At 33.1% G+C, this 18,556-nt stretch overlaps 1 protein-coding gene across 1 annotated transcript in view; it reads right to left on the bottom strand.

The window, feature by feature from the left end:
* LOC136040022 (voltage-dependent T-type calcium channel subunit alpha-1H-like) overlaps positions 1-18,556 on the bottom strand; it is a 351,811-nt gene that overhangs the window by 109,421 nt on the left and 223,834 nt on the right. Inside the window, exons 17-19 of the mRNA XM_065724088.1 lie at positions 17,209-17,364; positions 6,157-6,252; positions 1,202-1,298 (exon numbers count right to left, since the gene is read on the bottom strand). Coding sequence (XP_065580160.1) covers positions 1,202-1,298; positions 6,157-6,252; positions 17,209-17,364 — 349 coding nt within the window. The remainder of the gene's footprint in view (positions 1-1,201; positions 1,299-6,156; positions 6,253-17,208; positions 17,365-18,556) is intronic.

Raw genomic sequence — 18,556 nt, 5'->3', positions numbered from 1 at the left:
AATATAGCTTCTCACTCAATTTAATGGCTTGTTATTTCGATTTCAGCTATTGTAACAAAAAATCTCATTCTTTAACAAAGCAGACAATATGTCAACGTCTTATTTTGGTTAAAGCTACTTCTCCTTTATTTCAAAGGGTGGAGGTTACACCTTCGTCTTTCGAGATAGAACTAGTGGCGTAGCTTCACTGAGAAGTAACATTATATTTTGAAGAGTACTAAAGGCTTAAGAGAACTTGGTTGTTTCTCATTCCATGATTTTCATCAATTTCTTTTCATATTTTGAAAAAGATCACATAAATTTTGATGGTATTATCTTTGGCAACAAAGCTTACTATTAATTTCATCTTCTATTGATGATTTTCAAATCGTCACTACTACACACAAAGGTTGTATGTGACGTTTCTACATCTGTCGTAATTCTCAAAACTGTTGAGAACGGTCAAAAACCCTTTGAGAACTGCTAAGTACTTCTCAAAGAAAGGATCATCAGGATCAGAGACAACAGGAGGATTATAGTTTGATTGAATATTGCCCTTCTTGCGGTTATCTAAAAAGTTTGAAAATGTCAGAGTAGATTTTTAGGCGTGACAACATTATTCTAATTTTCATTTTGAGCAATGCAGGTTTAGCCGCACTGATTTAGAGTCAACTTTCACTTAGAAGTTAGTTTTAAATATTTCTAGCTTGTACAATAAAATAAGGGAAAAACTATGGAGACATTCAAATAAATTTATCTTATTAATAAATATTACTGAGCAATTAGATATCTGTAGGCACAAGCATTTATTCTGATTGTAGTAAAATTCAATTTTGCAAGAGTAAGTTAAATAAGAGAGCTGACTATTTCAGTATCGAGAAATTATAAAACAAAACATAATCACCACAAAATAGTACGTTTCAGACTCATGAGCGAGGACTGCTTAAAGAATAAAAGAAAATTTGATTAAATTAAAAAACATTCCATGAAGAAAAGGAAACTTAAGTTTAATTGCAGTGCACTTCGGTGCAATGCTATAAAAACACTAAGTTGAAACACCATTGAAACACCAAATTGTAAATAAATATTATTGAATCACAAAAAATGTCTTACACATCTGTAGCTAGGTTTGTAAATCATTACTTAACCTGAAAATATCTAGGGAAAATATAAAGACAAAACAGAGCTTTATAGTTTACAGTTATACATTCAACACATCTACCTTTTTCTAAATTGCACTTGGGTTCGTATTGCAGATCTGATGATATTGCATTCATAAAAGCTTCATTCTTATGGGCTCTCTGTCTCTTCTTTTCCTCCTGGAATTACACAGAGGATTTACTTAGATGGAATTCTAAAGAAAGGCAGAATGATAATTCTTATGTGAAAATAAAAGATTTTACACAGAGCCACACATTTGGCTAGACGGAAAATGCTGTTTCTAATAAATTGTACTAACAATTACATTCACTAATTACTAAAATCTAAAATGAAGCAAAGAATAAAAATAGGATTAAAACAATGAAGCAAAACAGGCAAAAAGTAAACCTAGTCAAATTCTAGAATGGAACCGTACAGATGAGTACTTAATAGTAATTATATTGACTATGTACTTAAATACAAAACAGATATGAAACAAATATGAGACGTACTTTAAAATTACCGTCAAAATTTCATTCCTTTACCTATTAGATCCATGGTATAACATTTCTTGCAAACCACATCGTCAATTACTATATCATCTTTATTTAAGGTTTTTGTAAAAAAAAACCAAAAAAACAGCAATACATGTTAATTCAATTTTATATCTTTTTTCTCTTTCGTTTTTTTTTCAGACCTCTTCCGATTTAATATATGACCTAATTCTGAAGCTATTTAATGCTTTGGAGATTCTTTGTCCTCTCTGAGGTCAATTATTGTCAGATTTTTAGCTAAATTAAGATAAAAGAGGGCGTCTAGCAAGGTCATTAAAACAACAAGGAAGAATCAGTGACTATCTTAAACTTGATAACCCAAAAGATAGGGAGTCCTAAGTCATTGTTAATCATGAAACTATTCTCACACTTGATTAACTCTAGTCATATGGAGGAAAAAAAAGATCCCGAACCCTAGTTTCACTTATTCAAGTTGTCAAAGGTTTGTAAAGCACCAAACAGTCTGTTGTAAGGAACCATAATCAAACAGTTCGTGGTTAGAAACTGTAAGTAAAGAGCGAAGCGGCTCAGTAGTAACCGAAAATCTGAAAAGCAGAATTTTGATTCCAATAGATATTTACAAAAATTGGCTTATTATGCTGATTCCAACTATATTAGATTCATTAAATTTAGTGTTTTACCCATCAAAGGCTATCAGCCTGAATAAATTTTCCTGATCTTTGAAAAAAGAGGAAAAAACCTGCAAAAAGTCAAAGAACCTTAATAAAAATCACACAGTCAAATTCAGCGTGTCGGAAAACTATACCGTAGAGGTTTCAGGCTTTTATCTGCAAAAATGTAAAATTTTGTTTTTTTTGTCAGAAAAAGTATCACGGATGCGTGTTTATTTGCTTTGTCGTTTTGTTTTTCTGGGGTGATCGTAACGGGCCAACATAAATTTAAAGTTCTAATGCCCTTTTTAAGTGGCCAATGGAAACTTCCATTGGGGGGTAGGTCCGGGAAATATTTTTCACACAAGGGGATTCCCCAATGACCTTAAAAAGCATCAGTAATTAAATAAAAACAAGTGTATAAAAGTATGCTAAGGAGTATTTTTCAGGCGGAATTGTAAGGAAGAAATTTTCTGGGTGAGAATTTGAAGAAGGGGTGGAATTATTCGGGGGTAATTTTCGACGGAAGAATTTTGCGTGAGAGGAATTTTCTTCGGCAGAATTTTTCATACGGGGGATTTTCCATGGATGGGGATTACTTTGGGTTATTTGAAAAACTATCAGAAATTAAAACGAACATAAAATCTGGCGATGTTTAACGCACTATAAAGCCTTACCTTCAGCTATTGGTTTTCATGTTTATGACTTACCCTTCAAACAAAAAATAAATAGCAAAAAAATATCACTCCCTCAAATATGCAACTAAACAAAAAGCGTTTTAATACTTACTCGTACATTAAACTAGGTATAAATATATATATATATATATATATATATATATATATATATATATATATATATATATATATATATATATATATATATAATCTGATTTTCTAAAATATGAACGACACGGTGCAAAAACTAAAAACTAGCTGGAACACTGCAGCAACATCAAAAGCAAAACTCAAAAAATATTCTTTTAAGAAGGAACTTTAAAAATTGTAAGAACAATATAATTATAAAATACATAAAAAGTAGAAATGGCTAAGTTTTATAGTCAGCAAAATTGTATCAGAAGATTGTGTCTCTAATTTAGCGATTAACAATAATCAAATACCGCTTGAATTCTTAAGTACAGGAAAGACTTTACTCGATTTAATTTGTACTTTAATTTTTACTTTAATTTGCTAAATCTAAAGAAAGACTTTATAGACTTAAGGAAGTAAGCTAATGTTTTCTAAAAATGACATAATTTAAAATTCGTGTGTGGGTTTTAAAATGGGATTGCCTATACGTAATAGTCATATTACCCTATAATAAACGAGTGCGTAAAATGTATGTTTTGCGTCTGTATGCGTTGCGTAAAATTTATGTATTCCCGTCTTTATACGTTATTGCGTATTTGTGTGAGTGTCTATATTTGCAGTATAGCTGCAAATGCGTAGGTACTGGCCAAACCAGCATTTTTTCTATGATCAAACAGTTCGTGGTAACGAAGTTTATATAAGGAGCGACTCCGCTCAATAGTAACCGAAACTCTAAAAACGGAAGTTGGAAATCAATAGATAAATAAAAAATCACCTCATGCTGAGAGATTATTATGCTATATGCTTATGCTATAAGATTCATCAAGTTTAGTGTTACATCAAAAGTTACGAGCCTGAGAAAATTTGCCCGATTTTTTAAATAGGAGAAACACCCCCTAAAACTCGAGGGATCTTAATGAAAATCGCAACATCAGATTCAGCGTACCAGAGAATCCCATTGCAGAAGTTGCAAGCTCCTATATACAAAAATGTGGAATTTCTCTATTTTGCCAGAAGATCATGGATGCGTGTTTCTTTGTTGTTTTTTGTTTTGTTTTTTTTCCCGGAGTGATCGAAATGAAGTAATGGTCCCATAAGATCGGGAGAGGGCGCATTTACGGGAAGTAAAATTCATGTACCCTTTTTAAGTGACAAAAAATGGAGGAAAATTGCCCCCCCCCCAACGCCTATTCATTTCCCAAAGTTATCTAATCAAACTTTTGAGATATGCATTTTGTTCATAATAGCTGAAAGATCAAATAACTATGTCTTTAGGGGTAAAAAAAACCCTCCTCCAGAGTCCGGGGGAGAGGCTTGTAAGTAATTAAATTTACACATTGTTTAAGTATAGTATTTGTTATTGGAAAATATGCAGACATTTTTGGGGAAGGGTATTTTGTTCTTGGGGTGGGTTCCCATTTGGAGAATTTTTTCTTAGTGAGGGATGTTTCGGGGGGGGGGTGAATTTTCCAGAGACACTGGGGGGAATGGATAGACTACCTCTACTAAATTATTTTTGATTGTCTTGTATTCTCTTTGCCAACTCAATTCTGCAAGTGGAGATGTTGCAGAGGAAATATCCGGGAGGTATTTTCCCGGAGTTTGATTTCCGGAAAAAAAAATCCACAAAAGGGGTTATTTTTTGACTGACAAGAAATCGATTAGAGATTGAAATCTATTTCAAATGAAAGTATGCTAAATATAATTTTTCAGGCTGAATCGTCCATAAGAAATTATAGGGGGGAGGGAAATGTTCAGCGAGGATGGAACTCTCTGGAGGGAACTTGACGGGGGGGGGATATATTTTCCGTTTCATTAAATTTTCAAGGAAGAGTTTCCCATGTGTGAGGGGGGTATATTTCATGAAGGGTGAGCCAGATTTACCTGCATTGTTTGAAAAACAAACAGATATTAAATTAAAAAAAAGTTTTTTAACTGAAAGTAAGGAGCAACATTAAAACTCAAAACAAACAGAAATTATTCTATATACGAAGGGCTGCCCCCTCCTCAATACCTTGCTCTTATACGCTAAATCTTGACAATTTATCCCAGATTTTTTAGTACGGCTACTGAAAAACAGGAACTTTTTTAATTAGAATAGAAAACTTTTTAAAAAAGCTAACAGCTTTAGCGTAAAGAGCAAGGTATTGACGAGGGGGCAACCCTTCATATACAGAATAAATCCTGTTCGTTTCGAGTTTTAATGTTGCTCCATACTTTCAGTTAAAACAACTTGTTTTGTTATTTAATTTCTGATTGTATTTTTCTGATCCGATTAATTTCTGACCATTAATCAGACGAAAATGCTAAATCGCACACATCTGTATGTCCGTGTAGGCTATATGTATGTACACAAGTGTGTGTTTTTTTACGGCGTATGTGTTTCTGCGTGTCTTCGATATGTTTCTTGTTTCCATTGTAAATTTTATTTGTGTTGCTTAACTTTGTGTATGCACTCGAGCATCTTCTGTTTCTGGGTAAAATCATGTGCATGTATGTAAATGTCATTGTATGCTTAGTTATTCTTCGTTTGAATTTTTAGTTTGATAAAATGTGACTCGTTGCCCATGGTGTTGAAATGAGTAGGTATCAACAAACAAATTGATTGTATGGGCAAATTAAATGGGTCAGTTTTTTGTGTTGTTTCTTTTCTTTCTACACGGTTCCAAAACATGAGTCACAACCTTCTGATAATTACGTTATGCTACGTTTAACTATATTTTTAAGACAAAATTTGCCTATCTACTTAAATAGGCTGGTCCAAAGATCATTGGTACTGCGCACTGCTAAACTAAGGATGCATATAATTAAGCAACACTGGACATGGGAAGAAAGATTTGTTCAGTGTTTAACAAAGCTGCTGCCCCTTTGTTTGTCTCAATCCATTTTAAACACAGCCTCAAGAGTTTTGCGAGGATTTTTATTGTCCTTGTTCGAGAAAAGGGGAATTGACACATAGAACTGTGGGAAGAGCGTAACATAGAAAAAAGGGGAAGAGCGTAACTGAAATCTTTCCCAAATCCAGCTGTGCGATAAGCTTTGTGCAATCCAACTATATACTACCTCAGTGAGTTGGGGATTATGTGATGGCTCAGACAAGCCCTGCTTTGCTTCCAACTTCTCAATATTTCGTTGTTCTCGTTCTATTCTCTCCACGCGCTATAATAGGGGGTGATTAGTAATATCTGAAGTATATTTGAGGGATGGATTATCAAACACGATTTATGTGGGTTTAGGAGTATAAGTAGAAGTCATAAAACACAGAACTTTGAAAACTTCCCCAGCCTCTAAAATATTAGAATTGGGTTTAGTGATGCATATCATATTCAAGACGAATATTCATTTTTTCTTCGAACGTTGGAAAATCTATTTAAACATTCTGTACCCGAGGAAAATGAGAGACGGATTATGAGTCTAATTTTTGGAAGAAAGTCGCGTTAACGGGCTTCTTAATAATTAAGAAAAACGCTTGCTAAATGCTGTTATCCAAATTCTAAAACTTCAATTCTTCGAATTTCAATGCCAAAAAAATTCAGACAAAATAGCTTCTGTTTATTCGTAAGTGAAAAAATAGCATTTATGGGTTTTAAATCCCTCAGCAGTACCCCTGCAAGGATTAAACGTGAGCCTCGTTAAATCACAATACTATCTGAAAAAGTTATATCAACTTTGCCTCTCACAGTCACCATCTGTCTTGGCTTTCTAATTGGCCATGGCCATCAAGTTTTTATTCACTTCGACCAAGTTGAATGTAATTCTAAGTAAATCTGTACTTGTAAATCTGTACTGTAAATCTAAGTACTTATTTCGATAATTTTTAACGAGACTCAAAAAAGACATTTATTAATTGATGAATGCCTGGTAAGGCTGTTCTGAATTAAGACCTTTTATAATGTGGATGACTAGGCTACACATATTTTTAAGAAAAAATTATTCATATGCTCTAAATAACTATCTGAAAGTAATTATTTTCAGTTTATTTTTCTCACTCGGTCTCGTCACAGTGAGTATGTCATTGTTTAATGTTACAAAAAGGCTCATCTGACCACAAATTAAAAGACCAAGAGCCGTTTTCAAGTGACGAAACGGATCATGGATATATAACCTCCTTTTTTCTGGCCACTTAACGCTCGAATTTGAAGTCTAGCGCTGTACTAACAGAACCACGCATCTAATAATCTAATTTAATATATTAGTTTTGTATGACTTTAATTGCATAGCTTGTTAAGGGGGCCTGGAAGAGAAGCATTTGGGACGTGTTCTTGCAAATCTCCAGTGAAGTTATTTGGACAATAACTGTTGCAATGATCCCATTTTATTCTTCCAAGATTGTCCACTTAAGAAGTGGCACCGAAAATTTTGTTTTTAGTGCTATATCTCATTTACAAATGATAGAATTGGTAAAAAGCACGTACAGATGAGCAAAAGTTTTCAACTGAGCCTTTAAACGTCCCTTAAAAAGTTCTGGTAGCCCATTAGTCTCAGCTTTTCCACTTGAGACATGACAAAAAAGTGCCATTTTTGGTGCCATTTAAAACTCTCAGATGGTGGAATGTATAGGAAGAACGTAGATATGAGCATTATTTTTTATGTGAGCTATAAAAAAAATCTGTCTACGATGTTTTGGTGGCCTGCTAGCGCAAACCCTTGAGAAATGTTACAAAAAGCACCCTTTTGGTGCAATATGGCACTTTCAGATGTTAGAATTTATGAAAAGTACGTAGATATGAGAAATATCTAAAGGTAGTAACACAGAAATTGCTGCATCAGGTACATGGCTGAAAGAGGCATAGCTAACGTCAATTAATTTAAAAAAAACGAAGTTTTCCGAGGGATGTAGAGAGTGAAGTTAAAAACTCAAAAGGGATAAAAATTATTACTTCACAGCCTATCTAATAAATACCAATAAAACTAGTACAAAACAACTAATTATATTTCCCTGTGTTTCTAGAATTATAAGAAACTAGTGCTTTACTGAAAACACAAAAAAAGTATAAAAACAGAAATTTTGATTTGGGAGTCCAAAGTGAGTATGTAGCCTCACAAAAATAAACTAATCTATGAAGCTTTTCACCAGTTATGACATCAGTAATTTTCAGTATACAGTTAAAATTATCTTAAAAACATAAGCGTAAAATTAAATATTTTTTTTAATAAATGTAAAGTAATTGAACGGCATACAAAAATATTGGATTGATTTATCAGTTAGCATTTTGGTCTCGCCAGCTATAATATCTACTTTGAGTAATATACAATCTTAAATTGTAAGAAATATACTTCAATATTATTTGAAATAAAGATTAAACAAGACATAATACAAACTCTGAAAATCTTGTTATTTCTCTCTATACAACAGTGAATTTCAAGCTAAGATTCAAATTCTAAAGCTAGTCTATAGTTCTAATACTATCAAGATGGCTTTACTCAAAACTTATCTACAAACTAATCATGATATGTCTTTTTCAGAACCAAAACGAGAGTCACTGTGCAGAGGTGATACCAAATTAAAAGAAAAAAAAAAGAAATACTCCTAAAATACTTTAGTTTTATCTTGTAAAAAGGGTCCTTAATTGGTTTGCTTTTATTATACCAAAACCTCTTATATTATTTTGAGTTTTAAGTAAAGCGCTAGTTTTCTACAACCGTAGAAGCACAGGGAAACATAATTAGTTCCTTTTTGTACTAGATTTGTTGATATATATTGATATGCTGTGAACTAATAATTTTTTTTGTTTTATAACAAATAATCAAAATAAATAATAAAAAAATATTTAATAATCTTCGATCGTTTTTTATTAGAGTTTAATGTTGTAAGAACGACACCATGATGTTTTTTATTTATACAGAATAATTTCTGTTTGTTTTAAGTTTTAATGTCACTCCTTAGTTTCAGTTACGCTTGTTTTTTTTATATAATTTCTAATCATCGCCGATCTAGGAAAGATCTAGAAAAGACTGCAGACAACCTTGACAGCTACGAAAAACTTTCAATTTATAATAAAAAGTGTGTCATCAATACTTTACAAAACAATACATGATTTTCAGGAACGATTGTTTTTCCACTATGTGCTGTGGTTCGCTCTTTACTAGGTTGCAGCTACTGCTTTAATCATGATTTCATGCGCTTCAAAAAGTGCTACTGTTTAAATGTAAATAAACCAGCAGGGTCTAAAACCAGGGTATCATCTAGGTCTACAGCTAAATCCGGGTATTTTTCGAGTTTCCGTTGTATTGCCTGATTTAGTACGAGATAAAGTAGATAAAAACGCTCGTAAATAAAGACGCAATTATAAAACATTGTGATAGACTGAGAGGCTCTAGGAAAAGAACAACTTCTGATATTCCACTTGAATTCGTGTGCCGCAGAGAAGAACAACATGTTATCATTCAACAAAAGTTGCTGAAACTCAAGTGATAATAAAAGGGAATAATGTGTGGTTAGAGGTGAAACGTCCTTTTTACTTTGAAATGAATGGTTGGAATCAAACAGGTCGTGGATATGAACTGTAAGTAACGAGCAACGCGGCTCAATAGTAGCCAAAACTCTAAGAAGCAGAGTCTTAATAACAAAATATATATAACAAGAACCGAATTTTGATGCTCGTTCAAAATATGTAAAATTTATCAAATTTAATGGTAACCATCAAAAGTTATGAGTCTGAAAAAATTTGCCCCAATTTTTGAAAATGGGGAATAAAATACCGAAAGAAATCAAATGATCTTAATAAAAACCACTCCATCAGATTCAGCATGCCAGAGAACCCTACTGCGGAGGTTTCAAGCTCCTATATATAAAAATGTGGAATTTTGCATTTTGTGCCAGAAGAAAGATCACGGATGCGTTTCTTTATTTTGTCTGTTTCTTTTTTTTCCAGGGTGATCATATCAAGCCAGCGATCGAAAAAGTTCGAGAGAAGGCTCAAATTAAAAGTTGCAGTACCCTCTTTTTAAGTAACAAAAATATTAGAGGGTAGCTAGCCCCCTCTTACGCTCAGTTTTCCTGAAAGTCGCCCGATCAAAATTTCAAGATAGGTATTTTGTTCAGCATAGTCGAAAAATCTAATAGCTATGTCTTTGAGGACGACTTAATCCTCCCACCATCTCCGGAGGAAGGGTTGCTAGTTATGAGCTTTCCCATTGTTTACATATATTATTGGTTATTGGGAAGTATACGGACGATTGAATGTGAATTTTTCTGGTAGGGGGGGGGGTTACATGGGAGGATCTTTCCATGGACAAATTTTTCATGTGGGAAGGGACTCTTTTCATGGAAGAATTTTTCATAGGGGAAGGGAATTCTCCATGGAAGGGGAGCTGGATTCTGCAGCATTATTTTAAAAAACGATCTGTAATTTATCTTAGAAAAAAAAAAAGTTTTTTTAACTGAAAGTAAAGAGGAACATTAAAACTTTAAAGGAACAGAAATTATTTCGTATAGGAGGGTGTCCACCCCCCGCCGTCAATACCTCGCTCTTTATGCTATTTTTTTTTTTTTCTAAGAGCTATTTATTTAAATTGAACGGTTTTTGTCATTCAGGAGTCATTCTTAAAGAGATGGGATAAAATTTTAACTTTAGCGTAAAGAGTGAGGTACTGATAAGGGGGTAACCCGTTCATATCCGTAATAATTTCTGTTCATTTTAAGTTTTAATGTTGGTCTTTACTCTCAGCTAAGAAAAACTTGTTTTTTATATAATTAAAAACAAGACTTAATGGTGATACCGTCCACTGTGTCAATCTGCGGTGACGAGTAAGTCGTGTGATTTGTTTTTGTTTTGTTATCTCATAGTGGCATTTTTTTAGTGATACATTAATATTTTCTCGCAGAGCGTGAGAATTGGTTATGTTTTCATCATTTCTCATTTTTTCTTGAGTTTCTTCGTAGATAACTTCGAAGACCACACTGCCTTTCCATGACGAAAGTAAAACAGTTCAAAATAGGGATGAAACCTTTTTATTGACAGTGAATATATATAAAATTATTTAACTGGATATTTCGAACACATATACAGTGTTCATCATCAGCAGTAAAACTTAATGCTGATGATAAATGAATACTATATATGTGTTCGAAATATCCAGTTAAATAATTTTATATCTATTCACTGTCAATAAAAAGGTTTCTTCCCTATTTTGAACTGTTTTACTTGAGTTTCTTCGTGCTTCTCTCTAATCCAAGTTTCCTGCTTCGGAGCTTTATTTTTTTCTGTTTCAGTTTCATATATAGCAAATTATGACTTCATTTATCTCTTCATCAAGTAGCTGTTTGAATGTCATTCTTCTGAAAATAGTGGATGATGTGTACCCTAATTTGTGTGGCCACTGGTCACCCTTTCATTTGAATTTTCTTTCAGCTAATACCTTCTGTATACATTCCAACTCGTGTAACTAACCCTTTCGCTTCTTTGCTTAATAATATGATTTCTTCATTGACCTTGCTGCATACTGTAGACTCTTAAGAAACTAGAGGAGGAACAACAATCTTTGAAGGCTTATTGGTCCTCGAAGCTATCTTTGCCTGATTTTTGACTTCAAATTTCCAAAGCTTTTAGAAATATTTCCAATTTGCTCTACGAAACGGCTAGGTCATTTTATTATGGAGAATTTTCTGAGGGCGGAAAAGACCCTAGGAAAATTTGGTAGCTAATCAAGTCTGTTTACAGGCCATCTTCTTTTCCTCCTTTGGTCCTTTCAAATTAATTGATTGAAAGCGAGGTCGTGAAAGGTTGAGCCAAAAGCTCAGACGTATTTCCATTGCTAATATTGTCAAAATTATAGCCTCTTCTTAAAAGAAGGACCTTCTTCTCTAATTGATCTTAGATCTTATCTTAGACTTACTTGTCTTAGATCCATTGCTTTGGAGCCTGACACCGAAGATAAAATAGTTTGAATTGTCAATGATCTGAGGGGTTCTTTGTCTTCTGGCCCAGACCGTATTCTTACTAAGATTGTCAAGTTTACCCTTCCTGTCACTGTTCCTCCCCTCACGAGACTTGTCAACCTTTTCGTTGAAAATGGCATCTTGAGAAACACTTTCAAAAGTCTTCGTGGCTTTGTATTTTTTAAAAATGGATTGCGGAGTACTCATACATATTATCGTCCTATATCACCTTTATCAGTGTTTAGAATAATTTTTAAAAGGTTATGCTGGTTTTCTTTCATGATTTTGAATTTGTTTTCAGGGCAAAGCACTCAGCCGAGTGTGCATGTGCGACTCTCCAATTATTTACAGTCTACTCTTGACTCTGGTTCGATATTCGTAGCTCTTTTTCTCGATGTACGAAAAGCATTCGAATCATTATTACACAAGATTTTTCTTTGGAAACTGTCCCATATTGGTAGAAGAGGGACAGTATATTCTTTTTTTCTTTCATATTTATCTGGTCAAATTATCGCGGTTGATCGCTTTTTTTGCAACCTTTTTAAAAGAGAGTATGGCGTTCCACAAAGAGTGTGGCGGGTCAATATTCTTTTCCAATTATGTTAATGCGGTTAAAATTTTTAAACCTACGATTTACGGTCCTCTTTGTCAACCAAAATCTACCGCTAACTGGGGAAAGAGCTGGTAATTTCTGGATACAATTATTTCTTTTAATGATGACCTGACTCTTGGAAAAGTCAGTAGAATTAGGTCTGATCTTTGTCAGAAATAACAGTTCTTGTTTGAAAGAGCTTTCTAGTAATTTGGTAAAGATCACCTTGTTTAAATGTTGTAAATTAAAGTTGTTTTTTTCTTCAAGAGTTTCAAAGACTTATCTTGACTTAAATGAAATAGAGGTATGAAGGGGTTCTTTAAAAGAGGTAAAGGCCCTTATGCTCAATTCTTAGGTTTCTTGCCCACTGGAAACATTTTGTCTAAGTATCATATTGACCTAATCAAAAGAAGGGATCAAAGTCTCTAGGTCTCCAGGAGTCTTGGAATCCTTGGAGAGCTAAAATGCAAATTTTCGAACTTTTAACGTCTAGGTTCCTCGTGTTCTCTCAAATGCTGTCTAATTTCAACGCACAAATAGCTTGTAGCATGACCTGGAGCACGCCCCCAGAGTCTGCAAGAAGAGAATTTTTAGCTAACAATTGAGTGTTACTTTTGTTTTTTTTTTATTTTTTTTTGGTTTCTTTTGGAGTTGATATCTCTTGATTGGCTTTTGGATGTTTACTTGAGTTGGTAGGGTCATGCACTATCCTTCACCTAGCTTGTAATTTTGGATGGGTAATTTTTTGAAATTTCTTTTAATTTTGTAATTTTTGTAATTTGTATTTGTTCATAAATTTGTAGGTATTTTTCCTCGTTTATTCTTTTTTGGTGTTACTATAATTAACTTAATCCCTTTTTTTTAAAGTAATTTTCGTGTTAAATAGGTTAATGGTTACGTGAGAGGATCTTTCCATGGAGGAAGTTACTATGAGGGAAGAAATTTTCCATGAAGAGGGCACTGGATTTTCCAGCATTATTTAAAAAACAATAAAAAATTAAATGAAAAAATAAGTTTTTTCAGCTGTAAGTAAGGAGCAACATTAAAACTTAAACAAACCGAAATTATTACGTATACGATGGGGTTCGTCCTATCCTCCATACCTTGCTCTTTACGCTAAAGCATTTTTAGTAATTTCAAAAGAGCTATTTATCCTAATTAACGGCCTTTGTTATTCAGGGGTCATTCTTAAAGAATTGGAACAAAATTCGAACTTTAGTGTAAAGAGCGAGGTATTGACGAGGGAGCGAACCCCCTCTTATACTTAATAAAAATATATGAATACGGAAGTTTGTTGCGTAAGTTAATTGGTAAGTTACGTATATTGATTACAAATAAAAACGTTCGTAAATAAAATTAAAGTTCTAGTGGCCTTTTTAAGTAACCAAAAAAATTGGAGGGCTACTAGGTCCTCTCTCCCGCCGCTTTTTCTCAAAATTGTCCGATCAAAACTTTGAGAAAGCCATTTATCCAAAAAAGTAAAATTAATATGCAAATTTTGTTTAATTATTCATGTAAAGGTGAGCCAAAATCAAAGCTTGCATTAATTCAAAAGCGTTCAGAAATCAAATAAAAAAAGAAATTAAGTTAAAAAGTTTTTTTTACTGGAAGTAAGGAGCAATATTAAAATTTAAAACGAACAGAAATTATTCCGTATATGAAAGGGGCTGTCCCCTCCTCAACACCCCACTCTTTACGCTAAAGTTCAACTCTTTCTCACACCTTTACTTTTTAAAACAATAAAGAACTTTAGCGGTAAGAGCGGGGCGCTGAGGAGGGGTCAACCACTTTCATATACGGAATAATTTCTGTTCGTTTTAAATTTTAATGTCGCTCCTTACTTTCAGTTAAAAAAAACTTGTTTTTTTTATTTAATTTCTAAATAGAAAGGCAAATGTGCTCTAAAGAGTTTATTTCCATTCTAAGCCACAAACCTATGCACTTATTTTAGAATTCTTCAAATTCATTAAACTAAAAAAATTAAGGAAAACCTAGCGGGGAAAACGCTGATCAGTTTGGAGCTATTGATGAGGGGTCAATTGGGCCTCTTTCAAATAATCGTGATTCACGTATCATTACAAACATGGTTTAAAACATTGATCGATCTTTATCCTACCTGGCACTGCAGAAGTTGCTTCATTTTATTTTCTTAGGCTCATTTGTAAATTTGATAAATTCGCAAGACTGAGAACTTCAGACACAATATTTGACTTGACACTGACTTGTGAAATAAGACAGCTTTGTTTTGTAGAAATTCATTTATTCACTTTAAATTTTACAAAGGGATATCCTTATATCCCGTTTTTATACTCTTAGTGGGGTACAGGTCAAAGCAACTAATTGCTGTGAGGTTTCTATAATTTTTGCTTCTCAAAGCGTGCTAATGCCTTCTGCCTTTACCTGGATTCCGTTTTTCTTTATAAGTAGGAAAGGAAGAAAAAAGGAAATTAGATCATGAACACTTTCTATCTACATTTTCTATCCACATGCGATTAAGATGCCAAATATTATCAGCTCCATCAATTTTCTGGTCAAAAGAAGCCCTTTTCATTTTTGATATGATTTTTTTTACTACTATGACCAACCAATGTACGTTCCTGCTTTAATTTCAAAAAAATTGGCTGGATGTCCGAAATTATTGGAACAATAATTGGACCAAACCCCTTTAACTAAGTTAAAATCAGTTGAGCCTAAGTTATTACTTAATCTAATTATTAAAGTTTGCAAAACTGTATTTTAAAGTAATCGAGATTCAACTAAATCCGAATGTGTTTACTAGCTGAATCTTGGTGTTATCTTTATAATGGTAATTGGAGCTAGGAAAAATCACTCAGTTTAAATGAGAATGCAAGAATTTCTGCCCAACAATGTTCCCATATCCTTGAGTATCACCGAAAAAGGATTTGGATATCTTGGAAAATCAGTCAATCAATTTCAACAGCCACAAAATTTACTAGTCAAAATAACTCAACCGGGCAAATGCTTAAATTTGTAATCTATTTATTTTGAGACGACATGAACAATTAAAAAAAGGGGAAATAAGAGTCAAGACGTACCTTTATACTTAGTTGCATTTTTTAGTTAATTTTTAACGGTAAAAAGTCAAATGAAATTGCCTGTTTTATTGGCTTGAATGATGTGTTTGTACTGCTGGACATCAATGCCCCGAAAAGGAGCAAAATATGATAATGAAATTATAGTCGGGACAGTCAGAATCAAGTAAAAAAAACTTTGCTAAGCCAAATGAAGTATTTGAGATGATGGCAATATGAATGGGAGAAAGATTTATGATTTTAGTTTCATGCTCGTTCCAATTAAGATCCTTTTAGCAAGATTAGACGAATGACACAGAAGTTGTTTGGGTAAGTAAACTTGTAAGGCTATACAAAATGTCCCTCAACGACTACACCCTTCAAAGAAAATGTAAAACAAAGTAGCAGCTTCAAAACAGTGGCGTAAATTGCTATGAGTCAGGGGGCGATTGATCCTCCCAGGCCTCGGCCCCCCTTCAAAACTTCAGTTTGCCCCCACCTGAAATTTAGTTTTTTCAAAGATCTTGTCAAAACTAAGATATACCTACATAATTCAAGTATTCACCAAAACAGGACAGTTTTCTTTAGTACATCTATACATTTATGGCTTTATATGACTCGTTTTACAGTCTTCACTGTAATCTTCACTTGATTTTGGAATTGGCTCCAACTTTCCCCCCCCCCAGGATTCTGACGAAATTTCGCCACTGTTTTGATATTCAGTCCCAGGCAAATTTAAATATGGCTAAAGTTTTAAACTTTATCATAACTAATATCAAGAAAATGATAATAATTTATTTCTGGATTTGGAAAATAAATATAGTTTTGTAATGGATATATTGTATATGATAAAGAATATAATAGATTGTCCATATAAGATAGTTTTAATCTATTTAATGAAAAATAGCCAAACATAGCTTGACTATTTGTGATGAAAATTAAAACCTTGCATGTAAAACAGAACTTGTTAATACACATGGCGTGACTGGAAAAGGTCCTGAATCACAAAGTAAGCTTTTCGCTTATTACTGGTTCAACATAATTTGGCACTGTTTAACAAAATTGGCTGATTGCCATGACAACTAAATCTAATTATATTCATTCTAAATATATCTGAACTCGGCTAACCTTTAGTAAATAATATAGAAAAATAAACAGTGTCGGGCGAAGTACGAAAACAACCTAAGCTAACAAAACCTAATTTTGATTTGCTGTTCGGACAACCCCACATCTTTACCATGTTAGCAAGAGGGTCTCAGTCTCTGTCGAAGACATAAGGACAAAATTGCCCGCATTTCATAGCTAAGAATGACATATTCCTCTTTTAAAGGAAGCATAACTTTGAAACAATTATCGTAAATAACACATTTTCCCGACCTAAGCCTAGATACAGACAGGACATTCTTTTGAAATATATATTAAAAGGTTTTCACACCATTTATGGAGAAAAAAGGAGGATAAATCCTGTTAATCTCTGTTGGCTCTTCTAGACAAGTTCATGGCAAGTTCATAATTAATGTTTCCTAAAACACTAAAATAAAGCACAAAATTGAGAAAATTATAATTAAGTCTGAATTTGTTGTTGTGCCTAAAATGAAAGAGAAAATTACCTCGGCAGAAAATCCTTCAACAAGAATAGCCACTAACAAGTTAAATAGAACATAATTCCCAAATGTCATGAGGGCAATAAAGTAGAGGGAAGACCAATGAGTAGTCTTCTCCATTCCGTTAAACAATACAACATTCCAATCTTCTTGGGTCAAAATCTGAAAATATTATAAAACAAAACAACAGAAAGATACAATCAAGAATTTGTTCAATTTTATCGCTTAAAAATCTATGGTCAGTTTAAAAGTGAAAGCCTGATGTATTTGCACACGTAAAACAAAAAATCCATTTTTTTTTTTTTGGAAACAAATAAAATTATTGGAACTTAAATTAATTAAAACCTTAAAGTTACACGAAGTACATATGACTTAATAATTTGTAGGGCTTGGGCTTAAAATATATGGAAATCCATGTTTTAAATATCTATTTTCACTTGGCGTCTTACGGTTCTTTTTTTTTAGTTTGAGTCGCCCGATCTAATTTCAACTTCACCCATAAAATCCTAAATGAAAACTGGGCTTGAAGATGTTTCTTTTAGAAATCTCAGTCCAAAGAATGTTAGCCATGCACAAAACACGAAACACTAAGTTGGAATATGAAAGTCTTGGGCATAGATTCAACCCGATGTAGTATGACTTAGGAAAAATATCCTTTGTCATTTGTAATCACCTTTTGAGGCTTTCTAGGGGCAGTACGAAGTTGTTCTTTTTTAGTACTTAATTTGTGGATACTAAACGACACAGAAATAAAAGTTTGTTTTTACACAAAAGTAAATGATCCTAAATATCTTTCAATAACCATTTAAGGTTTAAATGGCAAGCTAGAAGGCTTTCAGCTTTCAAGAACAAATCAAAGCATTTAATTTGTAAAAACTGTGCTATTATATGAAAAACTGTTCCAAGTAAAGCTTTTGAGGTTATAACTGAAGTCCGAAACTTGTCAGCGCCTCTAAAATTGAACTGTGGAATTGACTCATAATTCTTCAAACTACAGTTGTAATAATTTTTCATGCCACTCTACAATTGATTCCATCCCATATTTTATCACAAAATGACTGAAGATCAACAAACTAAAAAACTGCCGATGTATTTACTACTGTATTTACTAACTCTTCAATTTTTCCAAAAACAAATACAGAAAGGATTCTTTAAAATACCGGATTTTTGGCTTATTTTGAATTTTATTAAAAGCATGCCGACTTTTCACAGTTTTTTTTTTTTTTTGTCATCCATGTAAGCAAGGTACCTTTTAATAACAAACCAATCTGCAACTAATCTATGAAAGGCATTTTGGCAAGGAACAGAGATATAGACCAAAAGAAAAAAATTCTGTTTTCTACATGATGTATCT

This window comes from Artemia franciscana, chromosome 20 (genome assembly GCF_032884065.1).
Source record: "Artemia franciscana chromosome 20, ASM3288406v1, whole genome shotgun sequence".
Lineage (NCBI taxonomy): Eukaryota > Metazoa > Arthropoda > Branchiopoda > Anostraca > Artemiidae > Artemia > Artemia franciscana.
This window is presented reverse-complemented; position numbering and strand designations above follow the sequence as displayed.